Here is a 23,593-nt window from a genome sequence, read left to right as displayed (position 1 = left end):
AATGGAACCAAATGGACCCGTTTGTACACTCTCCGAGTTACAGACGTGTAGAAACACTTTGAGAACCACTGGGCTAATGTGCTGATATCACACACACACAAACTGACACACACACACACACACACACACACACACACACACACACACACACACACACACACACACACACACACACACACACACACACACACACACACACACACACACACACACACACACACACAGTCACACACACAGCATCTGTTGCGCAGACAAATAGGACAAAAGAAAGTACAACCAGTATGGATTTGAAGTCCACATAAGTAGTGAATCTTAGTAACACTAAGATGAAATAACAATACATTCCATCTCGTGTGGTTTACGCGCCGAAATCATACAAAACGCATAGATATGTGTTCTACATGCCGAAGGTTCAGTGCCTTTCAAATCTACACTGTAGCTTCTCTATTGAACACCAAAGCTCGGATAAGTGTCTGTCTACAAAACACCAAGGATCAACTGCTCAACTGGCAATGATTCAGGAAGGATTTAATAGCGTACACTGTTGCGCAGCAAAGGTACTTATTAAACACGGAGCGGAGGAGCCAACTCTTCTTTGACCCATTTAGGCCTAGAATTATTGAACGCTTTAACTATTGAAACATAGCAGATATACAAGCTAGAGTGCCGCGCTGCGAGCTTGTAGATCTGCTATTTTTGAAAAAAAAAACGTGAAAATCTTTGAATGTATATTATTTTAAAGCAAACATTTTTAACTCATAGCTTTGCTTCTGGGGGGGTCCCTGGAACAACATATTTTGAGATTGGGGGTCCACGGCTAAATACATGTAATTTGGGGGGGTTTTGACCTGAAAACATTTGAGAACCACTGATTTAGAAGAAGGATTTAGAAGGCATTTATAGAATCGGGTCAAAATATTCAAAGACTTGCACAAATCTTCATGATTTAAAAATAAATAAATAAATAGCAGATCTACAAGCCTGCAGCGCGGCACTCGGTGCCGCGCTGTGAGCTTGTATATCTGCTATTTTTCAATAGTTAAAGCATAAAATAATGGTTAAAGTGATAATGCGTAATAATGCGTTAATTTTAATGGGTCAATGTGAAAAAGGTATCTCTACCAGTCGCACTGGCCAGGGCTCCTTCGAGCTAGACCAGCACTGCGGTGACTAATGGATTCACAGCCACAGCTAGAACCACGCAGCACAGAGACTCCAGACTGGAGTTAATGGGGGCATTGGCTGCAGGAAGGGAAGCAGACCAACTCCATCTCCATCTCTCATAATGATCAAGCATATGTCACAACCTTTAACTCAGCTCTAGATCCCGCCCTGGTAAAAACACCTCCGATTTCTTACATTCTCCTTAAACTACTAGGGCTGCGAATCTTTGGTTATCCCACCATTCGATTCAGAATCGGTTCTTGGGGTCACGATTTGTTTTTCTTCGATTCTCTCAAATCCAAACGATTCGAATTCAGAAACGATTATTTTCCGATTTCAAAACGATTCTCTATTCAAAACGATTCTCTATTCAATTCATATATCTATTCCAGTCTGCTGATATGAAAGCAGAGTACATTTACGTAGCTTTTATAATTGTAATGGTTTTATCAACTTATTACAATAATCTAAACAAATAAAGGTAAATCCAAGACACCATGTCTGATTTCACACATTCTTTTAACTTGTGCAAACACAACATAATATCTAATAAATTATCGTAATAAAAAAAACATAATAAAAATCATAAAAATCATAATATCGAATAAATAATATCGAATAAAAAGATTGATTTTTGGAAAATGAGAATCGATTCTGAATCTTACCATGTTAGAAATACGATTCGAATTAGATTTTTTTCTGCACCCCTATAAACTACTGCAGCACCATCAGACAAAGCATCTCCAGAAGGACAAGACACAATTCTCAACGATTAAACTGAGACCGTCGATTTTACTGTGTGCTCTTAAGTCGCGAGACAGAGCTTGGTTTCAAGTGACAAGAGCCAGTCGTGCATGAGGAGGCTGCAGGGGTCTTCAACAGGGGGTCAGGGACCTCTAGGGGGTTCTGAGAGTTAATACAGGGGGTCCTCCAAATCGTTGTGTGATAGAAACTTTTTTTTACTCCTTTTTTATATTGAACCCTAGCGTCCATACTGTGAGAAGTTTAGCCAAAATAGCCGATCTACAAGCTTCACAATGCCTCGCAGCGCGAGGCGTTGTGAGATTGTAGATCGGCTTTTTGGTGTAGAGGGGAGTTTTGGTGTAGAGGGGGAAAAGAGCAGACTAAGCACAGAGTGAAAGGTCAAGTATTGACAGTTCAAGAATCCAAAATACACTGATGATCGTGCCGTCATTGTGCCGTCAAAAAGATGAAACTATATGGAATCTATTAACAGGTTGTGGGGGTCCCTGCGTCATCTCTCTCTCAACGAAGGGGTCCTTGGCCTGAAGACGTTGAAGACCCCTGCGGTAGACAGAGTAACAGGTGACAGAGAGAGTGATGTGTGTATAACTCACAGGGGACGGTGCGGAGGTAGAGGTTGTCCCGGATGATCTGCTGCAGCTCGTGGTCCACCGAGCCCTTCTGGAAACGCAGGTTGAGGTAGCGGCGGAGGTCCTTGTCTATCACGCCCCCTGGAGGAACACAAGGGGAACATCAGGTTCTGAATTTTTTTTAAAAAGAATGTTGCAACGAAAACCTAATGCTTGTTGGGGAGAGCCTGACGCATGTTAATCCTAAAGGCCACCAGCACGGAACAGTTAAACCCCCCACTGTGGTTTGGAGGAACGCCGTTTTTCAGCCCTTGGGCAGAACATAATGCAGCACACAGATGTGTTAAGCCAGTGGTTCCCAAACTTTTCAGGTCAAGACCCGATTAGATTAGACGCTTCCAAACTTGTGAAAATAGATCTACAAGCACACAACACAGGATTGCGAGCTTGTAGATCGTCTATTTTCATTAATTCTATATTTTTTTTAATGTAGGAGAAAAAAAAGTCGGATTTTTACTTCTCATGAGTCGTAACCCATAAAAATCGGTCCCAAATGGATCCCCGACCGAAGCAATCCATAAAATCTGATTGTAATCTGTGCACAAGGTATTTATCGCTCGTACAACTTACACAAAAAAAATCACACTCGTGTGGACTGAGCGGTGGAGGCTGCGTGTGTGTGTGTGTGTGTGTGTGTGTGTGTGTGTGTGTGTGTGACTGTGTGTGTGTCTGTGCGTGCGTGCGTGCGTGCGTGCGTGCGTGCGAACAACAGCGCCCCTCCCTTAACATGTGTGGTCAGAAAAGGTACTGCAGGCTACATACAGACATGGACGGACACATACACACACACACACACACAAATACCCACACACACGGCCACGTATAGGAGCGTTGTGACCACCGCTCAAAAACAAACCAAAGTGTCACAAATGACTATAAGCGGCAGACGACCCAGAAATCCCAGGAAGTCATGATATACACAAACAATTTGCATTCGTCTACGTCTGAAACAAATGCACCAAACACTAATGACGAACACACTTTGGCCCCATATCGTTTCAGCATCTGTCAACGTGGCCACGCGCTCGTGGAAGTGTTAATTGGCGCCGTAGCCAAACATGTGTGGAGAAATGTCTACACATAAATCACCAGCAGATTTCCCCCAAGGGCTCTTTTACTTACTCCTCCTGCCACCACCCCCCCCCCCCCCTCCCTTGTCCTCTCTTCAACCCCCCCCCCCCCTCCCCCCACCAGTACTGTGAATGGACCATCACTCTAGTCTATACGAGTCAATTTTGCTTGCTCAGCAGGGTAGCTAAAAAGGGAGGAGGGTAAATGACATCAGAGGGCGATCGGACGGGAATATGGGAGAAGAGGGAACTCTTCTCGAAGTAGGGTGACCAGACGTCCCAGTTTGGCCGGGACTGTCCCGTTTTCAAGCTGCGTGTCCCGACAAATATCTCTAAAACACTATGTCCCGGTTTTAGACGTTCACTACAAAATTGTTCCGGGTTTCGCCAGAATTACAATAATAGTAGCTGTTTTCAGTGGTTGCATAGACATTTAACATGTTCTTTTCATGTAAACATGCTCACCTAAACAATCAGAAAACATGAACAAAATTGCGTGCCTGAATTCAACGCTGAGGCTGTTTGTCAATCACTCACTGCCTGTGTGCAACCCTGCAGTGTGTATGCGTGCGTGCACGAACGTTAGAGAATGGGCACGCACGTGCGGGGTAACATGCGCATTGCTTTGAGGGTCCTGGTTTTAGGCAACAGTGAGAGAGAGAGAGAAAGAGAGAGAGAGAGAGAGATAGAGAGAGAGAGAGAGAGAGAGAGAGAGAGAGAGAGAGAGAGAGAGATCGGGAGGAGAGCTAAAACATGTCTGGCCGAAGCCTTGACATATACTCTGTCCATCTCAGCCAGCTCCTCTATATAAACTCCATGAAATACACTTCCACAAATGGAAATAGTAGGGGACAGCCAAGAGGAAAGTGGCTTGATTCACCCACATCGCTTTAGGGGTTCCCGACGGCACCATATTAACAAAACAGACTCCCGGTTATCGTAACTCTCTTTGGGATATAAATTAGGAAGTAGCTGCCGGGGTGGGGTGGGTGGGGGGGAGGCGGTAGGATGCGGGGAGGGGCTTCTAACCTCCAACATTCGCTGTGATTTGAAGTCATGTCACTGAGGCAGGCATTTGAAGGCAGTGATATGTAAGCATGTTACATGGAAAGCACACACACACACACACACACACACACACACACACACACACACACACACACACACACACACACACACACACACACACAGAGGGTAGAGAAGACTGAAGATTTGTACACACTGCAGTGACATGCAGAGAATGTTAGAGAGGCAGGGGCTGAAATTTCTAAAAGGGCCTTTTGGTGAAAATATCAAAAATAGCAGACCTCCAAGCTCACAACGTGTCGTGAGCTTGGAGGTCGGCTACTGAACTACTATTTTTCAGTGCTTGATACCACACTGAACTAAGCATAATCAAGTCAATACATTGGAGATGTGGCGTACGGCATGGATTTCTACACAGAGAGGGCAATTCTTTCAACATAAGATGCTGCATTCAAGTTCAGGAGAATTTGGACAAGGCAATTCCCTTGAATGCTGCCTTTGGGTATGGCATGGAAAGGGGGCATTTGCATTTCTTTCTCCATAGTAAAACTGCATTCAAGTGCCTGGTACACTGAGCCTGGCATTGTCAGATTAATTAATGGATAACCTCATTTGGCAATAAAAAGTTGTCCAAAATACTGGGAGGATGATGTATTTACCACATTCTGCGTCTTTGTCCATCTCTCACAGTGTGTGCAGATACACACATAGACACAAGCTGAGATCTTGCATTCACTCCCATACCGGTATATACCCTCAAGTCAACACACACATAACACGACTGGCAAATCCGTCAGGACCGAACAAACTGACGGAGCATTCATTCAAATGCAATCACACACAGACCTCGTTTTGCAGAGACCTGGCACACTCCACACACCTCGGTCACACAAGTGGCAAATGACATTAGCATGAGAAAAGAAGAAAGAAAGCTGTGGCAATGAATCTGCACGCAAAAGAAAACGAGAAAAAAAAAAAAGGTAGACAGCCAGTCACACACTGACGCCGATGCATTAAAAAGAAAGCATGTACACATACACACACAGGCACACAAATAAGCACACATGCGGGCGCACAGCCAGTCTGACACTCTTTATAAAAAGGCACCTCTTGTGCTGGATAGCGGTCACACAGCGGTGCAAACCGGTAAGCAGCTGTGTCAGTCTCCTGTCCTCTCTCTCTCTCGCTCTCTCCACAGGTACAGTACAGTATATCTCCACCGTAAGGAATACAGTCTGGATCTTCTTGACAATCCGTCCCCGTCCTCGGGTCCCCAAGATTCGTCTCGTCTCCGTCTGCCCTGCCCTCCCCCCACTCACTCACACACACACTCACACACACTCATGCATGCACGCACGCACACACACACACACACGCACGTCTACACACTTATATCAGCCCAGTCAGTCCCCAGGGAGCGCAATCACCTCTCTCTGTACTCTAATCCCATCCACGGTTGGAGAGAGAGAGAGAGAGAGAGAGAGAGAGAGAGAGAGATACGCGGAGATGAGAGCGCGGGAGATCGGACGGCAGGGATGAGAGGGAGGGAAAGTGAGCACGAGCGTCTGTGTGTGTGTGTGTGTGTGTGTGAGAGAGAATGAGAGAGAGAGAGAGAGAGAGAGAGAGAGAGAGAGAGAGAGAGAGAGAGAGAGAGAGAGAGAGAGAGAGAGAGAAAGAGGAGAGGGAGGGTGCGCGGGGAGAGAGGAAGAGTGAGAGACACCGGTGGAAGCGCGGCTCACAACGAGATCCCTCTTTACTCATTGGCCGCCCGGGTTCCCAGGTCCTGTAGCACCCCCGGTGGTGACAAATGGCACTGCTCCCGTTTTTTATCTGCATGCAGGATGCACCCCCTGTGTGTGCCGCTCTTTGATCCATGGCGCCGTCCATGCCTCACCAGATTCCCCTGCCTTCCCCCCCCCCCCCCATGGCTTTAGTAGCGCCAGGTGGCCCCGCACTGACCTTGGCCCGCGTGGCCCGAGTTAAATAAGCACCACGCTTCAGCCAAGCTCAGCGCAGCCGGCAGCTGTTGTCTTATTACCCCCAAACAATGTGCACACTAATTAGATAGTTGTTTGCTCATTCTGCTGCGCCGCCACCATCGGAAAACACTGCTCGTTTTAATCGTTAACCCCGTTTTTCTTTCGTTCTCCCTCGACACCGCCGAGTCCTCTCCGTCCCAAATGGCAATCTGGTTGTGTAAATTGCTCCATTCCATCTCGTTTTCCTCAATCATTTGAGGTGTGCATCCATCCAAACACACACACACACACACACATGCATGCACAGTCAAGCACACAAAAGACTCCAAAGGTTCCCCTCCCGACAAGAGCGCTCTCGCAACTTCTTTGTGTGCCTCTCTATTTTCACTGCGTTTTTGGTGAAATGTGCGAGCGCCACGGGAGGTGAGCCATGATAATAAGTGAGACACAGTGTCCTCTCAGTGTCCCTGAGCCCGGGCTAGGACGAACACCTGTGTCCGCGCAGCTCGCCTAAATATGCTACAACATGGGACTATACACATGGAATGTGTATATTGTCACTGTCAGGCAGAAACCTCGTATCTCAGAGTTTCAAATGTGCATGTTTTTATCCCCGTGAATTAAAGCCCTACATCATACAAAAGCGTCACACAAAAGTAGTGAAAATAGCAGATCTACGACTAAAAGCACACAACTTGCTTGTAGAAAAAAGGAAGGCTTTGGACCCAACAATGACGATATGTGGGTGTGAGAGAGAATAGAAAATGGGGACAATTTAACAGCGGTCAGTAAGGATCATCATGAGGAAGAGTCCGGCGGTCTTTCCCCGGTCTGTCTCCATCTGAGATCGTTTGCCACCTCCTCCTCCTCTGACAGCCAGGCTATCATCACCACAGATAATGTGCATGGCGATGGTGATGGGGGGGATGCAGGAAAGGCAAGGGGGAGGGGGGGGGGGGGGGCTGTGGGGAAGTGGGAAGGCAAAAGAGGAGTACGTGACAGATGATGTGAGGCACAGCGTGACAGTGCTTCAAAAACAATGAGCTTGGGCATTGTGTGTGTGTGTGTGCATATATACGTGGTGCATGTGTGTGCAGGGCCGTCACACGGGGGCGGGGGGGGGGGGGGGGGGGGGGAGTGGGACTGAGTTACTAGGGCCCAAGGTGGAGGGGCCTTCATTATTTGATACTTTAGCTATTGAAAAATAGCAGATGCGAGCTTGTAGATCTGCTATTTTTGAAAAGTCTTGAAAATGTGTGGAAATCTTTGAATAGATCCATTTGTCAAGCAAACATTCTTAAATCAAATTTTGCTTGGGGGGAGGTCCCTGGAACTAAATATGTTGAGATGGGGGTCCGTGGCCAAATACATATCATTTTGGGGGTCCTTCACATGAAAAAGTTTTAGCACCACTGACCACTAGAAACATAGGTTTTTTGCACAAATGTTCGAGATTTTTCAAAAATAGCAGATCTATATCTTAGTTAAAGCACAAAATAACGTGTAATAATGCGTTCCCAGTCTAAATGGGTTGAAGCCCCTCCCCCTATGAAGAACATTCATGGGGGGCCCGCAGTATTTCCTTGTATCCAGGGCCCAGAATTTGGTGTGACACCCCTGTGTGTGTGTGTGTGTGTGTGTGTGTGTGTGTGTGTGTGTGTGTGTGTGTGTGTGTGTGTGTGTCTTCACACACAGGCCAATCCCTCGGTTGCAAATAAAAGATAAATGCACCACAGCAGCCAGTATGTGTACTTGAATACAAATGGCTCATTCTCATTCCATCTGAAATGATCCGTCTCATGCTTGAACTTGAAGGAAACGCACCGAGAGTTGGTGAAGGTGCATGGATGGCGCCACACATCTGAATGAGCAGCAGTAGCTATAGCTTAAAGAAGGGGTCTTCAACGTTTTCAGGCCATGGACCCCTTAGCTGAGAGAGAGATGAAGCAGGGACCCCCACAACCTGTTCATAGATTCCATATAGTTTCATTGTTTGACAGCACAATCATCAGTGTATTTTGGATTCATGTCAATTTGTGTTTTCAGATTTAACCACTTTAACTGTCAATTCTTAATAAACCTGACCTTTCACTCTGTACTTACTTAGTTTGCTTTTTTCCCCCTCTACACCAAAGCTCTTTGCCAAAAATAGCCGATCTACAAGCCCAGTAGATCGGTTATTTTTGGCTAAAGTTCTCGGAATATGGACGCTAGGGTTCAAGTGGTTTATATAAATAAAGGAGTTTTTTTTTATATCACTCAAAGATTTGGAGGACCCCCTGCAGTAACTCGGGGGACCCCCTGTTAAAGACCCCTGGCTTAAAGGAGTATAGTTAGGGGAACATAAGAAAATCTGCAAAGTAAATCATTACCAAAAAATGTCTTCACCAATGTGTTTCTAAAGGTGTGTATATGTACTAAAAGGTTGAAATTCAACTCCTGGGGGAAACCTCATAAAAAACTGATTTGTGTTTGTGTCCCATAACTTTACTATACAGGAAAAAAATACAAAAAATAAATATGCTTTAAAGGGGTGCTGTCACCTAAAGGGGTACTGTCACTTTAAAAACTCATCTTAAAATATGAACTAATATTTTCATGATGTCATTGTGGGAATGCGCAATTATAAGCCAATCAAATTAATTGAATTAGACTACTTACTGTACTGGTCAGCTGTTGTTGGGGGGCGAGGGGCAGATTACACTGTGACATGAGTTTCAGACTGTTTCAGACTGTTTTCAGAGAGACCATGTGACCTACTGTACCATACTATTATAATTTTGGGGCGTGTCAGCGGACCTTTAAGTAACATGTCAGGGGTCAAACTAGGGGTTTTTCATGATGCTGAATCCATTGCAAGCATTTGTTTTGCATGAATACATTCCGTGGGCTAAAAAATGGCCCCTAGAAAACGGTGAAAAGTGATGATTCATCACTAAACCATCGTTTTGTGGGTCCGTTTTTAGCCCACGGAATGTTTTTCCTGCAAAACAAATGCTTGCAATGGATTCAGCATCATGAAAAACCCCTAGTTTGACCCCTCACATTCTACTTAAAGCATATTTGTTTTTTGTATTTCTTTCCTGTATAGTAAAGTTAATGGGAGCCTCGGTTATGTAGATCATCATAATTGTATTTCAGCATTAGGCTACATCATTTGAACAAAATAATTAAATACATGAAAAAAAAAATACTAACATGCAAAATAGAAAACGTGGCCAAAGACGCAAGACTCAATTCGGACTCGACCCTCAAAGACTCATAGCTTAAGGAAAAAAGGATCGGACCGCAAATTGAACCTTGGAGCACTCCACAAGTTATTTTTTTTTTTTTAAACTTTGTTTATTTGATTTTCAAGTGAAGCATTTAAGGCAATGAAGTGGTACAATAATAAGAGTAGCAGCTTCTTTTGTACAAACATCAAATATACAACAGTGGTATGAGGATTGAAATTTTCCAGAGCACTCCACAAGTTATAGGGGAGGAAGGGGAAACATGGTTGCCAATTGATATGAAAAACAACTATGATTTGTTTGCCAAATATGATGTAAATCAATGCAATGCAGTCACAGATATGCCAAGTTGCCAACTCACTGCTGTAATGTATTTATAAGAATGTTATGATCAATGGCATGAACACGTTTGGAACCATCACCATTGTCAGCATTCATTAAAAGATCCTTTGTGACTCTAAAAAGTGGAGCCTCTGTACTGCGGTGCTGTCCCGACTGAATGCAAAAAGTTATAAAGGTTATGCCAAAATGTAAGAATAGCAATTTATAAATTGGCCTAGAATTGTTATGGTTGGGTGTTTTGAGAAGAGGCTGAACACAAGCAATCTTAAAATGAGGGACGGATCCAGAAGATGGGAAGCTATTAAAAATGCACAGCAAGTAAAGGGCAACTACTTTCAACACATCCATAATAAATAACATCAACGGTGAATGTGAGACAAAATGGACAAGGCCGGGGTTGCGCCCCCTACACTTTTTTCCTGTGTAAATAAATATATATTTTTGTCTGATCTTTATGTATTTTTATTTTCATTCAAATAGCTGTTCTACAAGGCCACGACGTGTTGTGACCCCTCAAAAGCCACGTGATTATTTTCCTCGCTCACAGCAGTCACGGCGGTGACTGCTATCTGTTATTGGATGGACCGTCTCTTCGGGCTATAGGATCGAAACCATGCCTACACTGTCTGGGAGATGGGCCCTGAAACAAATGCTGTGTCGTGCATAGATGTCTATGATGCCGTGTAGCGGACTTCAAAGGGATGTTTTAGAGCTGACGGAACTCATGCTCATTCCCTAAAACGTAAACCTGGATGCTGAGTGTTGTTGTTGTGTTGTAGGTATGGATATGTTGACAAAATAAAGTGACCAGTGACCACTCAGCAGTTATTGATTGGATTTACCATATTCATTTGGTATGAGCAATGCCTTTGATGACATATTAAAGCTGGGCGATATTAGGAAAACCTTCGATATTTGATAACGTTGTTGAATACCTCAATATCGATATTACTCACGATATTAGTGAAAACAATTGCATTATATAGTTTTTAATGTTTTTCTGCTTTAGGTCCACTGCCCGCATAACCCAGACAATGAATAGCATATCCATGCATGCACACTGCACAGTACACACACATAGAATAAATAATTAAAAGCCTTATTTCCATTTTCCAACATTTTATTGAAATAACAACACCTGGTCAAAGATGGACTGCTTTTTTGCATGTGCTGCGTGCATGCATAGTGTGTCTGTTAATTCATTTGACACATACACCAATACCTCGTTTCAAGCTGTCTTCGTCGATATGTATACCTTGCATGTATATTTTCAATATATTGACCAGCCTTACTTCATATACAAGGAATCTACAGTTGGTAATTAGGCCTATATCAAAAAGCTGCTTATAAGGGAGAAATGATCGACCCTTTGTAACGCCAAGTAAGCGTCATTCATTTTCATTTCAAAACAAAGGCTTTGATGCCTTCATTGCGTTCCCTGATTTCGCTTGACATCCTGCTTGCTAATCCAGGGTAGCGAAAACCATATTTTTCCATTTGTTGCAATAAATGGTTACATTAAAAAGAACTGTGTTTAATGGCATGAATTAGGCGACACCCGAAAAAAAAAATACTTAGCTCTCACATTCTTAACCAGCTTATTGCAAGAGCCCATAATGTAAGTAGGGTAACACTTGGGTAACAATTGGGTAACACTTTCAACAAACAGATGGGCGAACGGAGAAAAAAATCTCTGATGTTGCTCTTCAGAAGCCTGAGACTGCATCATTTAAGCTCAGCAGGTGTCACAAGAATCCCCTGGGAGTGAGTGAGTGAGTGAGAGAGAGAGAGAGAGAGAGAGAGAGAGAGAGAGAGAGAGAGAGAGAAAGTGTGTGCGAGAACAGCCTGTAGAGTGTCTAAAAAACACAAGAGCTGACTGATGGCAGTGAAATCATTAAAAGAAAAGCCAGAGCCGCCGCACACTCATAAACAGGAAACAGGAAAAATTGAATCTCTCTTTTCTTTTGTTGCATATCGTCGCTGTCGGGCAGAAACCTCGTATCTCCAAGTTTCAAATTTGTACATTTTTCCGGGAAGTAAAGCCCTGCTTCATCAACAGGGCCGTCGCATAAAAGTAGTGAAAACAGCAGATCTACAAGCACAAGCAGCAGATCTACAAGCACACTACAAGCATGATCTACAAGCACACAACGCCTCGCGGTGCGAGGCGTTGTGTGCTTGTACAGTAGATCGGCTGTTTTCACTAGTTTAAATCATTTTTAAATTGATAAGTGCAAAACCAACGGTTTTGGACAAACAAGGTTTCCACCCGACAACGACGATATTATAAAATTAACATTATTTTTTTCACTGATGTGTGTGTGTGTGTGTCTGTCTGTGTGTGTGTGTGTGTGTGTCTGCATGGGGTCAGATAACTGAGGATGAGCATTTACCGTTCATTATCATTTTTTAAGGCCTATTTACAAGCCATACATTTAGTTTGGGCCATGCAATCCATAGTTATGCTCGGTTTTCAAAAACAGAGCGAAAACCAGGAAGCAGAGAAAAAAGAAAAAAAAGAGAAAATTTACACCAGATGGGGCTGTTTGCTACTTTGCGGAAAATGCTAAAAAATAATAATAATCGGCGCTCGGGCTTACTAAAAAAATCTGTAAAAGATCTGTCAATAGCAGTGAATGAGTTTATTGGAAAAGGTTACAGTATGATTTTAATAGTAATTGTACATTGAATAATGTTTGATATTTATATAGACATGACAGATTAGAGAATAATTGCAGCCCTACAGTGTTTTGGATGATTTTGAAGCTATTATCTCAGACCATTTGACTGAAGTGACGCTGAAGCAATTGAATTACAAGTGTAATCACATCACAAGTGTAATAACATCAGGATTTGCATTACCTAGAAAAAATAATAATAATAAAAATCACACTGCGTAGCCAGTATGGTCACGGTTTTAAAGGATTGGTACTGTACTGTACATTCAAGACATCTAACCATTTGTGCCATTATAAAACACACAGCTACTGGCCATTACTTTTCTCTTCTTTTTGACCCTAACTGATTCCTGCCTTACGGAAACCTAATCTGCAATGATAACGTGTTGAACACATACAAATATTTTCCAGGACAATCTATTCTCCAGGACACTTACATTATTTTTTTGTTTTCCAGGACTTGTGGGAACCCTGAACAGTATTGATTACCACAGTTGAAGTGAGGTTGGATAAAACACTCAGCTATAACAGCTCAGCACCCCTGAGAGTTTAAGCTCTGTGCACAAACATACAGAATTATTATTACTATGGTATCCCCCATTACAAAAGGTAAGGCTGTGTATATGTACTGTTTAACAACTAATTTCCTATTTTATACTGTACTTTGGAAATAAATAGACCTGCTATTTTTGAGCGGTGCAAACCGCTCCTACGTTTCACACTGTGTCAGCAAAAAAAAAAGAATCTGAGCATGTATGGATGGGTACCGAATTTCGGTACCAAGCAGGAACCGATAAGGAAATGGCGGTTCCTGGGTACCCCAAAAAATATTAAATTTCAGTACCGCATATCGGTTCCTAGACCATCCGTCCATCCATCCATCTTCAACCACACGCGAAAAAAGAAAAGAAAAAAAGACTACCTGTCAGGATCTGTCTAACGTTACTTGATTCCACCCCCTCCGTTGGTAAGTGTAGCAATGCTGGTTGTCATCAGAATATCTACTGTAACTGTTTGAAGCTCTTATGTGGTGTGGATACTCTGGTGCCTCTTCAGAGACCTTAACACACTGAAACCCTTGTCACACTGTTTACAGACAAAGGGTTTGTCTCCACTAGGGATGGGTACCGAAATTCGGTACCGGGACAGAACCGATAAGGACATGACGGTTCCTGGGTACCCAAAAAGAATATTTACTTTCGGTACTGCTTATCGGTTCCTAGACGCACCAGTAAAAAAAAAAGAGACGTGGTATCTGTTCAAAAAAGGCTTCATTAAATTACATATATATCTTCAAAGACGTATTTGACTGTTAGGACCTGTCCCCGGGTCCCGAGGCTAAACTAACGTGAGTTACGTGACAACTTGTATTCCTCCAAATACACACAGACACACAAGCACACACACAATCGGGGGACAACTGCGTTGCCACAAGTCAACAATAACACTGACTAGCAGCGATCCTAGCAACATTAGCAGCCCAGCCACCAGTACAGCTCAGCCCTGCACAGCCACAGAGAGACCTGAGATGGAGACGAAACATTTATGACAGCGTGGCATTCATCTGAAAGACAACAGTGCTTGCGGACCGTGTGTCTGGGTTATGGTGCGACTGCGAGGTGAGTTCAGCCCTCTCTCGCTCGCTCGCCGAGCTGTGTTCTTTTGTCAAATCTAAGCTGGCAAATCTAACACTTCCGGTGGCCAATCTCTTCAGAATAGGATATGTTGCGCTAGCCGCAATAAGACTTCCAGACGGTGGTCGATTTCGTAATGCAATACTTCCAGACGGTGGTCGACTTCTTAATCTCTTCAGAATAAGAGTATCGCTGAAGACATTGAAATATGATTTCATTTGCATAATTCATTAAAACTGTAAATTAAACATTAAAATTCAATAATTCTTTTTTTTAAATGATTCATTAAAACTGTAAATGAAACATTAAAATTAAATTAAAAAAAATGTTTTTGTGTAAAAACCAAACCATTTTTGGAACCGAAATAGGAACCGTTTGGAACCGGAAACGATAAGCAGAACCTGAACCGGACTCATAAAAATCCAAACGATACCCATCCCTAGTCTCCACTGTGGATATGCTGGTGTGTCTTCAGGTGAACTAGCTGATTGAAACGCTTGTCACATTGTTGACACACAAAGGGTTTTTCTCCAGTGTGGATAAGCTGGTGTGTCTTCAGGTGACCTACCTGACTGAAACGCTTGTCACACTGTTTACACACAAAGGTTTTTCTCCAGTGTGGCAACGCCTGTGTGCGTTCAGGTCACTTAGCCGATTGAAACGCTCGTCACATTGTTTACACACAAAAGGTTTTCCTCCACTGTGGATACGCTGGTGTGTCACTAGGTTACTTAAAACACTGAAACGCTTGTCACACTGTGTACACACAAAGGGTTTCTCTCCACTGTGGATACGCTGGTGTGTCATTAGATTACCAAACATACTGAAACGCTTGTCACACTGTGTACACACATAGGGTTTTTCTCCAGTATGGACACGCTGGTGTGTCTTCAAGTGACCTAACTGACTGAAACGCTTGTCACATTGTTTACACACAAAGGGTTTTTCTCCATTGTGGATACGCTGGTGTGTCTTCAAGTGACCTAACTGACTGAAACGCTTGTCACACTGTTTACAGACAAAGGGTTTGTCTCCACTGTGGCTGCGCTGGTGAGTCTTCAGGTGACCTAACCTACTGAAACTCTTGTCACACTGTGTACACACAAAGGGTTTCTCTCCACTGTGGATACGCTGGTGTGTGTTCAGGTTACATAGCTGACTGAAACCCTTGTCACATTTTTTACAGTCGAAGGGCCTTTCTCGCGTGTACACACGCTGGTGTGTCGTCAGTTTATATGACTGACTGAAACTCTTATCACGGTGTTTACACTGGAAGGGTTTTTCTTTGGCGTGGACATGCTTGTGTTTCTTCCGAGTCAATACCTCAATGAAGCTCTTATCACATATGAGGTTTTCTTTCCTGTGCAAGTCATCAAATGTTTCTTTACTTCTCCTGGCTGAGTCCTCGTAAGATCTTGGTTTTTCTCCAGTGTGGCAACGCTTGTGTGTGTTCAGGCGAAATAGCTGATTGAAACTCTTGTCACACTGTTCACACTTGAAAGGTTTTCCTCTACTGTGGATACGCTGATGTTTCACTAAGTTACTTAAAACACTGAAACGCTTGTCACACTGTTTACACACATAGGGCTTTTCTCCGGTATGGACACGCTGATGTGTCTTCAGGGAACTAAACACACTGAAACGCTTGTCACACTGTTTACACACATAGGGCTTTTCTCCGGTATGGACACGCTGATGTGTCTTCAGGGAACTAAACATACTGAAACGCTTGTCACATTGTTTACACACATAGGGTTCTTCTCCAGTATGGACACGCTGGTGTGTTTTCAGGTTACCTAACACACTGAAACGCTTGTCACAGAGTTTACAGATGAAGGGTTTTTCTCCCGTGTGGACACGCTGATGTGTCTTCAGGTGACCTAACGTACTGAAACTCTTATCACACCGTTTACACTGGAAAGGTTTTTCTTTCAGAGTCGATACCTCAATGAAGCTCTTATCACATATGAGGTTTTCTTTCCTGTGCAAGTCATCACATGTTTCTTTACTTCTCCTGGCTCTCTCTGAGTTGAAGTCCTTGCGAGATCTTGGTTGGTCCGTGTCTCCTTGTTTCTGGCTGGTTACACAGATGGTCATTTCCCCCCAGGAAGATGAGGGGAGCTGTCCATTGCTCATCATTTGACAGTGGAGGTTGTTGTGGCTCCTCTTCGTGTCTTCATTGAGGAGGACCTGAGATTTGACGGCGTATGGAAACCGAGAACAAGAGACCCGCCTCTTGGAAGATTGGTTCGTGGTCAATGCTGATGCTACTTGGACTGTGAATTTGAAGGTGTTTCTTTGTCTCTTTCGGTCCGGAAAGATTTGGTTCTAATATATTCTCAGTCACTCTCTTTCTCCCCTTATAGTTGTCTATCTTTATATATATCCCTGCCTCTCCGACTATCACAATGAACTCTGTGTAATGACTCTATTTTGGTCGTACTCAGACTAAGTGTGATGTTTAAAAACTGTGGCAGATCTTATTCAGGCTGACCAGAGCTCTGGTCCTATGTCACACAAAAACACAAACCGTTGGCGTTGACATCATTCGTAACAACACCGATTTACACAGACACAGTTGATGATGAGGAAGCAGCGTTCTCTGAGTAACTTTTTGTCGCCAACCAATCATCGAGGATGATGATACACAAAAGAAGAAGCCAATGAAGAGGCAGCATTCTCGGTGATGTCACCTTTGTGACTTGACTTGAATGGGAAAATGCAAAAACCACACTGTCGTGAGACTCGTTCTTGGCAGTCAAAATTTGGGGAAAAAACATTAGTGACCGGTTATCTACATTAGGGATCGGACCCAACAACTTGCCCCTCAAAAGAGCCAATTCTATGGTACACTAGGGATTATTGTGACCAAAGAAATTGCGGTTTACGATATTATCGCGATAATCGAAATAGCCCCAACATCCATTATTATGGAACATTTGCCAAAGAATTGCGAATCTACAAGCTCACAAAGCGTCGCTCTGCAAATAAAAGGTGAATTATTCCCAGTGCATGACGGAGGATAATTTCACGCTAAATCTAAATCTCCATGCTACGATTATTGTTGAGTGTTTTTTATCACGATAAATGATTATCGTCCCATCTCTGGTACACTCCTAGGTAGGTCAACAACACACATTGTAATCCACAGTTCAATGCCAGTACAATGCAATGTAGATGTTCTCTATTGAAGACTTAAGAGGCTCTCTGTGCTGAACAGAGATTCAAAACAAGCTAACAAGGCTGTTAACTGCACACGTGCGCGCGCGCGCACGCACACACACACACACACGCACGCACGCACGCACGCACGCACGCACGCACGCACACACACACTGTAAAAGCATTTCAGTGGAATTGTGTCGACAAGCCCTCCAAACTAATGCCTTCTTCTGAAGCCAGAACACTTTGAGTTCCAAGCAGCACAATTCTGCATCAAGCCTCCACTGACAGTCATTTGGCGCCGAGGGCACCGTCATTAGAGCTCTTACTCATAATATTTATGCATCCCTGGGACCCTGGGCATCCACATATGAAGCATAATGACTGCGCGCGCACGCGCGTGTGTGTGCATGCGTGAGTGCGAGTTCGAAAGGAGAGGGGGCACTTGCAAACAGCTGGTTGGATAATCTGACTAATTAAAAGCCCACAGTGGGCTTAAAACCATGCCAATTTCACCAGGTACATCATCTGCTCTGTTGATTAGTCTGTCAATAAAAAAAAGAGGGGCTCTGGCTTTAAAATGACGATGTTCCACCAAAGTCGATTAGTTTGTGGACAGCGCTGCCATTTAACGTATACTTGATCCCATTCCACACACAGGTGATTGCTTGCATGTACTTGTACGCTTCCCCTGCTGTTAGCTTGATGCTTTAAATCAGTGCTTTTCAAACCTTAAATGCCTTGATCCCAAGGCACACCTGTATTCAGAGAGAAAATAGCAGATTTAGAAGCTCACACTGTGGGCGCTTTGGGACACGTTCTGAGATTGTAGATCTGCTACTTTTTTTTTTATAATGTGTGGTTGTTACTGTCAGCCAGGCTTGTATGCAAGAATTGCAGACCAAACTCTAGTCTAGACACATGTTTGCAAATACAATACAACAAGTGCAATGATTGCATATACTGTAAACAACAAGAACAAAAATATGCAGAAGTAGAAAACATGTCCCACCAGTACAGTGCTTGGGAACCACTGCTCTAGGTGTATGTGTTCATGTTACATGTGCCGACACACTGTGAGCAAGCAGGTGTGCACGTGTGCTTTATTTAGTCTCTGGTCGGGGTGGGCTGAGGAGACCCTGGTCTCTTTTAGCCGATGTGGAACAAGACAGGCTATCTCCTACGTTGATAGTGCCGCTGGAGCAAGAAATGGAATGTGTCCATCACATGCCTCTGTGCCATCCCAATGGCCCCACTATGCAGGGGCATCACAAGGGGGGGGGGGGGGGGGGGGGGGGCGGCAGTGGGACTGAGTTACTAGGGCCCAAGGTGGAGGGGCCCTAATTATTTTATACTTTAGCTGTTGAAAAATAGCTATTTTTGAAAAGTGGTGAAAATGTGTGCAAATCTTTGAATATATGTATTTTTTAAGGAAACATTTGTAACTAAAATTTTGCTTCTGGGGGATCCTTGAACTAAATATTTTGAGATGGGGGTCTGTGGCCAGATACATAATATGTTGGGGGTCCTTCACATGAAGCGGTTTGATCACCACTGACATAGAAACAGGTTTTTTCAAAAAAAAAAAAAAAAAAACATCCTCTAATCATAGAAGGATTTGAAATATTCATTTTTGAAAAATAACATATCTACAAGCTCGTAGCGCGGCACTCGGTGCCGCACTGTGAGCTTGTATATCTGCTATTTTTCAATAGTTAAAGCACAAAATGTGAGTGAATCCTTGAACCCAGGGCCCAGAATTTGGTGCGACACCCCTGCCACTATGCTTTCGGATCAATTAGGAGAGTGCGGTAGAAATGGGCCTATTACCAAGCAAGCGCCTCCTAGCTCAGCACTCGCACAAGCGTATACGCCGGTTGAGCCGTGCATATAAATTGGCTCTCGTTGGTACTTGGTAGAACGCGAAAGTATTGCGACCGGGCAGTCATAAAGCAGCCAGCAGGAGTCCTACTACTATGCATTATGGGAAAGCAGGCAACCGGGAGGACGCGCAGCGTTGCAGCGAGCGAAAGTTTGTCGAGTGCTTAAGAGTGCATACTCCGATGGAGACAGGTGTTAACAAAAACGTCAATCACCGCGCTGAGAAGGAGCCACCGTTGCGTGGCGGACAAATAATACATCAAATAGAATTACATTTCAAGAAGCAGCCGCGCTGCTCAGACGCATCGATGTAATGACTCTTGTACCTAAGCTGTCTCCTCTCTCACCTGATCTCCTCATATCTTTTTTGCTATTCCCTTTCTGCATCTCTCCACTTCTTTTACACACATTCCCCCCCTCTCCTCTCTCACCTGCTTTCACTTCCAACCTCTCTCTCTCTCCTATCTTATTATGCCTTACTTTCACCATAGCTTCACCGTTTTCATTGCTTTATTATCCATACACGTAGGTAGGGCTGTCACGATATGACATTTTACATGACGATTAATTGTCTCTCAAATAATTGCGATTAACGATTTAATTGTGTTTTTGTTGTTGATAATTACATTTCTGTTTGGCTTTTAGGCTTTGAAGTTGCACATGGCAGAGATGACACATAACCTATACAAAGAAATTACTGACACTCAGTACAACCTTCTACTTATACACCATGAAATTTCACTTTTCCTATTTTAAAACCTTTTTTTGGGGTCCCACTAGCACCTTCTATCCTCACAAAGTCCCATTTCAGACCGTTGTGTCTTTCTGTGGAGGTGGAGGTTAAAAGCATCCCACGGGTTCTCAAAACAGGCTGTCCAGATTTGCTGCCGTCGATGAAGACATCGACATCCGTTTTTGGGTGGCGCAGTTCAAGCCAAAGGTGGTACTGCAGCTGAAAATGCTCTGAGAGCCATTCAAAAATGAGAGGCTCTCTATTCAGGAGTGGTAATTTAGCCTCAAACCTTTTGAAAAACGTTTTTGGGACATAAACAATATGACATAAGTACTTTTTAAATGCATGGTGTATCACCTTTAAAAAATATCATTGATAGTGGAAATAGCGAAATAGCGTTGAGAGTGGAAATAGCGTCGCATCGCGACGCGTTGTGAGCTTGTAGATCTGCTATTTCCACTATTTTTTACTTAAAAAAAAAATCGATGAACATTTTTCAACATGGAAACGATTATGACGATTATGAAAAATATTCGCGATTATGTCAAATATTCGCGATTAGACGATTATGTAATAATTGTGACAGCCCTACACGTAGGTATTTATTTATTCATTCTCAATGTCAGCAGATGAAAGGAAAGCCAGTGGATGGGCCTCAGTGTATCTAATTTGAGTTGGTGTGATGTGAGAGCCGCGCTCTGCCGCCGAGGCGAGAATCTGGGTTAGGTGGATTGGCAAAGCAGACAGGACTATCAAAGAGCAGCCACCATATACAAAGCATGTCTGACACCAGACACTCATCTCCGCAGACACTCGCAGCTGTTGCAAGAAAGGAGGGGTTAAAATAGTAAGTAGATGGGGAAGATGAGAGAGGGTGATGAAAGCTCAACCAAGGGAAAGGGAAGGGGTCTGAACTTCTCTGAAGGTCAAAGGTGGAGAAAAGAATCTGCGAGAATTCGGCGAGACGAAACTACTGTTGTGTGTGGAGGACGGATTACACTGTGAATGTATCACCATCATTGTCACAGTTCTGGAAAAAAAAAGGAAAAGGGTGGAAAACATGGTGGAGTTGTCACTGTGCCAGTTGACTAGCGATTCCCTACCTGTGGGCTGGGGGGCCACTGATGGGATGTGAGGATATTGCAAGTGGGCCTCCAATAAATGCCAAAACACTCAGATTGTAAAATGATAATATAACATTAATATAGAAAAAGGTTAATGTGAAAACAAAATGCCACGGTATTTCTCTTCTTTGTTGTGATACCCATAAATAGGGACTTAAAGGACAACTTCTTTTTTTTTTACAACAAGGGTTCATATTTTAGACAGTCATTAGAGAAAATACAAGATGAGTGTCTTTCATGGGCAGATGTGTTTATGTATATATATATATATATATATATATATATATATATATATATATATATATAATTGTTAAAAACCAAAGTTGTCCTTTGTTGTCCTTTAAAGTATATTATGTTGTTTTTATTGATCCAAGCCAGAACATTGATCAGTGTCATGTATATATTTATATGAAGAATAAAACACGTGAAAAATATTCAGGTATTCGCTTCCTTAAAATCTGACACTGATTGGTCCACTGGTTTGCGAGATTAGTTGCAGAAAGACACACATACAGTCACTCTTCTAGATAGCTAGCTACAGTAAGGTGCCACAGCGTAAAAGAAATATCTGTCCCCTCAAAAACACTGGACCTCTCTCCATTGACAGGTGCTTGCTTAGTACTACGACAAATGTACCTTCCTCCCTTTACACAGTAAAAGACAGCACAAAAATGTAATATACTGTAGCGTTCTCAGTCACACCGTTATCCGCCTTTCATGTACTCTGTCTGCCTGGGTACGTCTATGCCTCGGAGGCAAAGCCACCACACAGACATTAGTGAACTCGAGACTGAACCAGGAGAAGACAGTGGAGGTGAAGCAGAATTGCCAAGTTAAGACTTTTTTTCCTCGAATTCAGCAGCAACTCATTTTTAGCTGCGCTAGCTGCAGGTCTCTAATGACGTTGGTCAGTCGGTTAGTCTGTGCATTCACCACTTTGGTTGCAAACAACATACTGTATCTCCAAACACTACTGGCTAGATTGCTATGGGACTTTCTACATCTCCAGGCTGGCCAGATAATGTTGTGGTGAGTGACCCCATGGCATTTTCTCTAGCAAGGCAAGACAAGGTTTATTGGTACAGTACATTTCAACAATGAGGCAATTCCAGGTGCTTTACAACAGTGGTTCTCAACCTGTGGGTCTGGACCCCCAGGGGGGTCCCCAATTTATTTGGTGGGGGGGGTCCCCAGATGATTAACATAATGTGCAACATTGTTTTCTCACTCAACAGTAAACAAACCAGCATAAAGTTTAAGTGTAAAGAGGGTTTATGCACATTTCTAAAGAGACAATTTAAGGACTTTTTAATACCTCGAAAATGACAAATTAAACATTGGTCAAATTGTAAAATATTAGAGACAGAAATTGTGAAAATAGCCAAACTACATGCTCACAACGCCTCACAACGTGAGGCGTTGATCATCAGAGTGCGGGGGTCCCCTGTTAAAATATGATTATTTTGGGGATCACAGCCTGAAAACTTTGAGAACCACTGCTTTACTTTATACAGTAACATTATTAGCAAAAGAAACACATTTCTACAACCGAGCAAGGCTACTGCTCGGCTAGCTAAAAGCCATTTACAGAGAGTCCAACATTTAAATTACTTCCCCATTAAATACCTACAATGGAAACAATTACTAGTACCTCCAAGACCAGAGTTGAGAGCCACTACTTTAAAAGCCCCCATTGGTTTCTTGCAAGATAACAAGTCACAACTTATTTTATTGCTAAGCATCGTGCAAGAAATTATTAACCCCTGTCCTTAATCACCCCTGGCTTATATGGCTGCTGAACTACCTGCGCTGAACAAACAATAAGCAGAAAAGGAAAACAATAATCGATTTCCCTTGAAGGTGTGTCTCTTCCCCAGCCCCTCTTTCCAGCTAGAGAGAGAGAGAGAGAGAGAGAGAGAGAGAGAGAGAGAGAGAGAGAGAGAGAGAGAGAGAGAGAGAGACTAGATAAAGGAGGGTTGACATGCATGGTTGGCTGCTGAGGAGGGCCCCCAGACAGATCCATTTCTCTCTATATGAGTGAAACGGGATGGAGAAAGGAGTGGACCGATCGATATTTTGCTTCTTAATTGGGCTTTCATTTAAGAGGTGGGGCCTGTATCCAGTAATCACCACTGTCCCATGATGGAGCCATTTATGTCTGATTGAACTGTGT

The 23,593-nt window shown here is 43.3% G+C and overlaps 1 protein-coding gene across 1 annotated transcript in view; it reads right to left on the bottom strand.

The window, feature by feature from the left end:
- The window catches only part of magi2a (membrane associated guanylate kinase, WW and PDZ domain containing 2a), a gene marked incomplete at both ends in the record, with an annotated part of 355,201 nt that overhangs the window by 256,897 nt on the left and 74,711 nt on the right, over positions 1 to 23,593 (bottom strand). Inside the window, one exon of the mRNA XM_080754102.1 lies at positions 2,523 to 2,639. Within this exon, the coding sequence (XP_080610228.1) occupies positions 2,523 to 2,639 (117 nt within the window). The remainder of the gene's footprint in view (positions 1 to 2,522; positions 2,640 to 23,593) is intronic.

Source organism: Nannobrachium achirus, assembly GCF_963921795.1.
Source record: "Nannobrachium achirus genome assembly, chromosome: 23".
Lineage (NCBI taxonomy): Eukaryota > Metazoa > Chordata > Actinopteri > Myctophiformes > Myctophidae > Nannobrachium > Nannobrachium achirus.
Note: the sequence above shows the minus strand (reverse complement) of the source record. Positions and strands in the feature narration are given on the sequence as shown.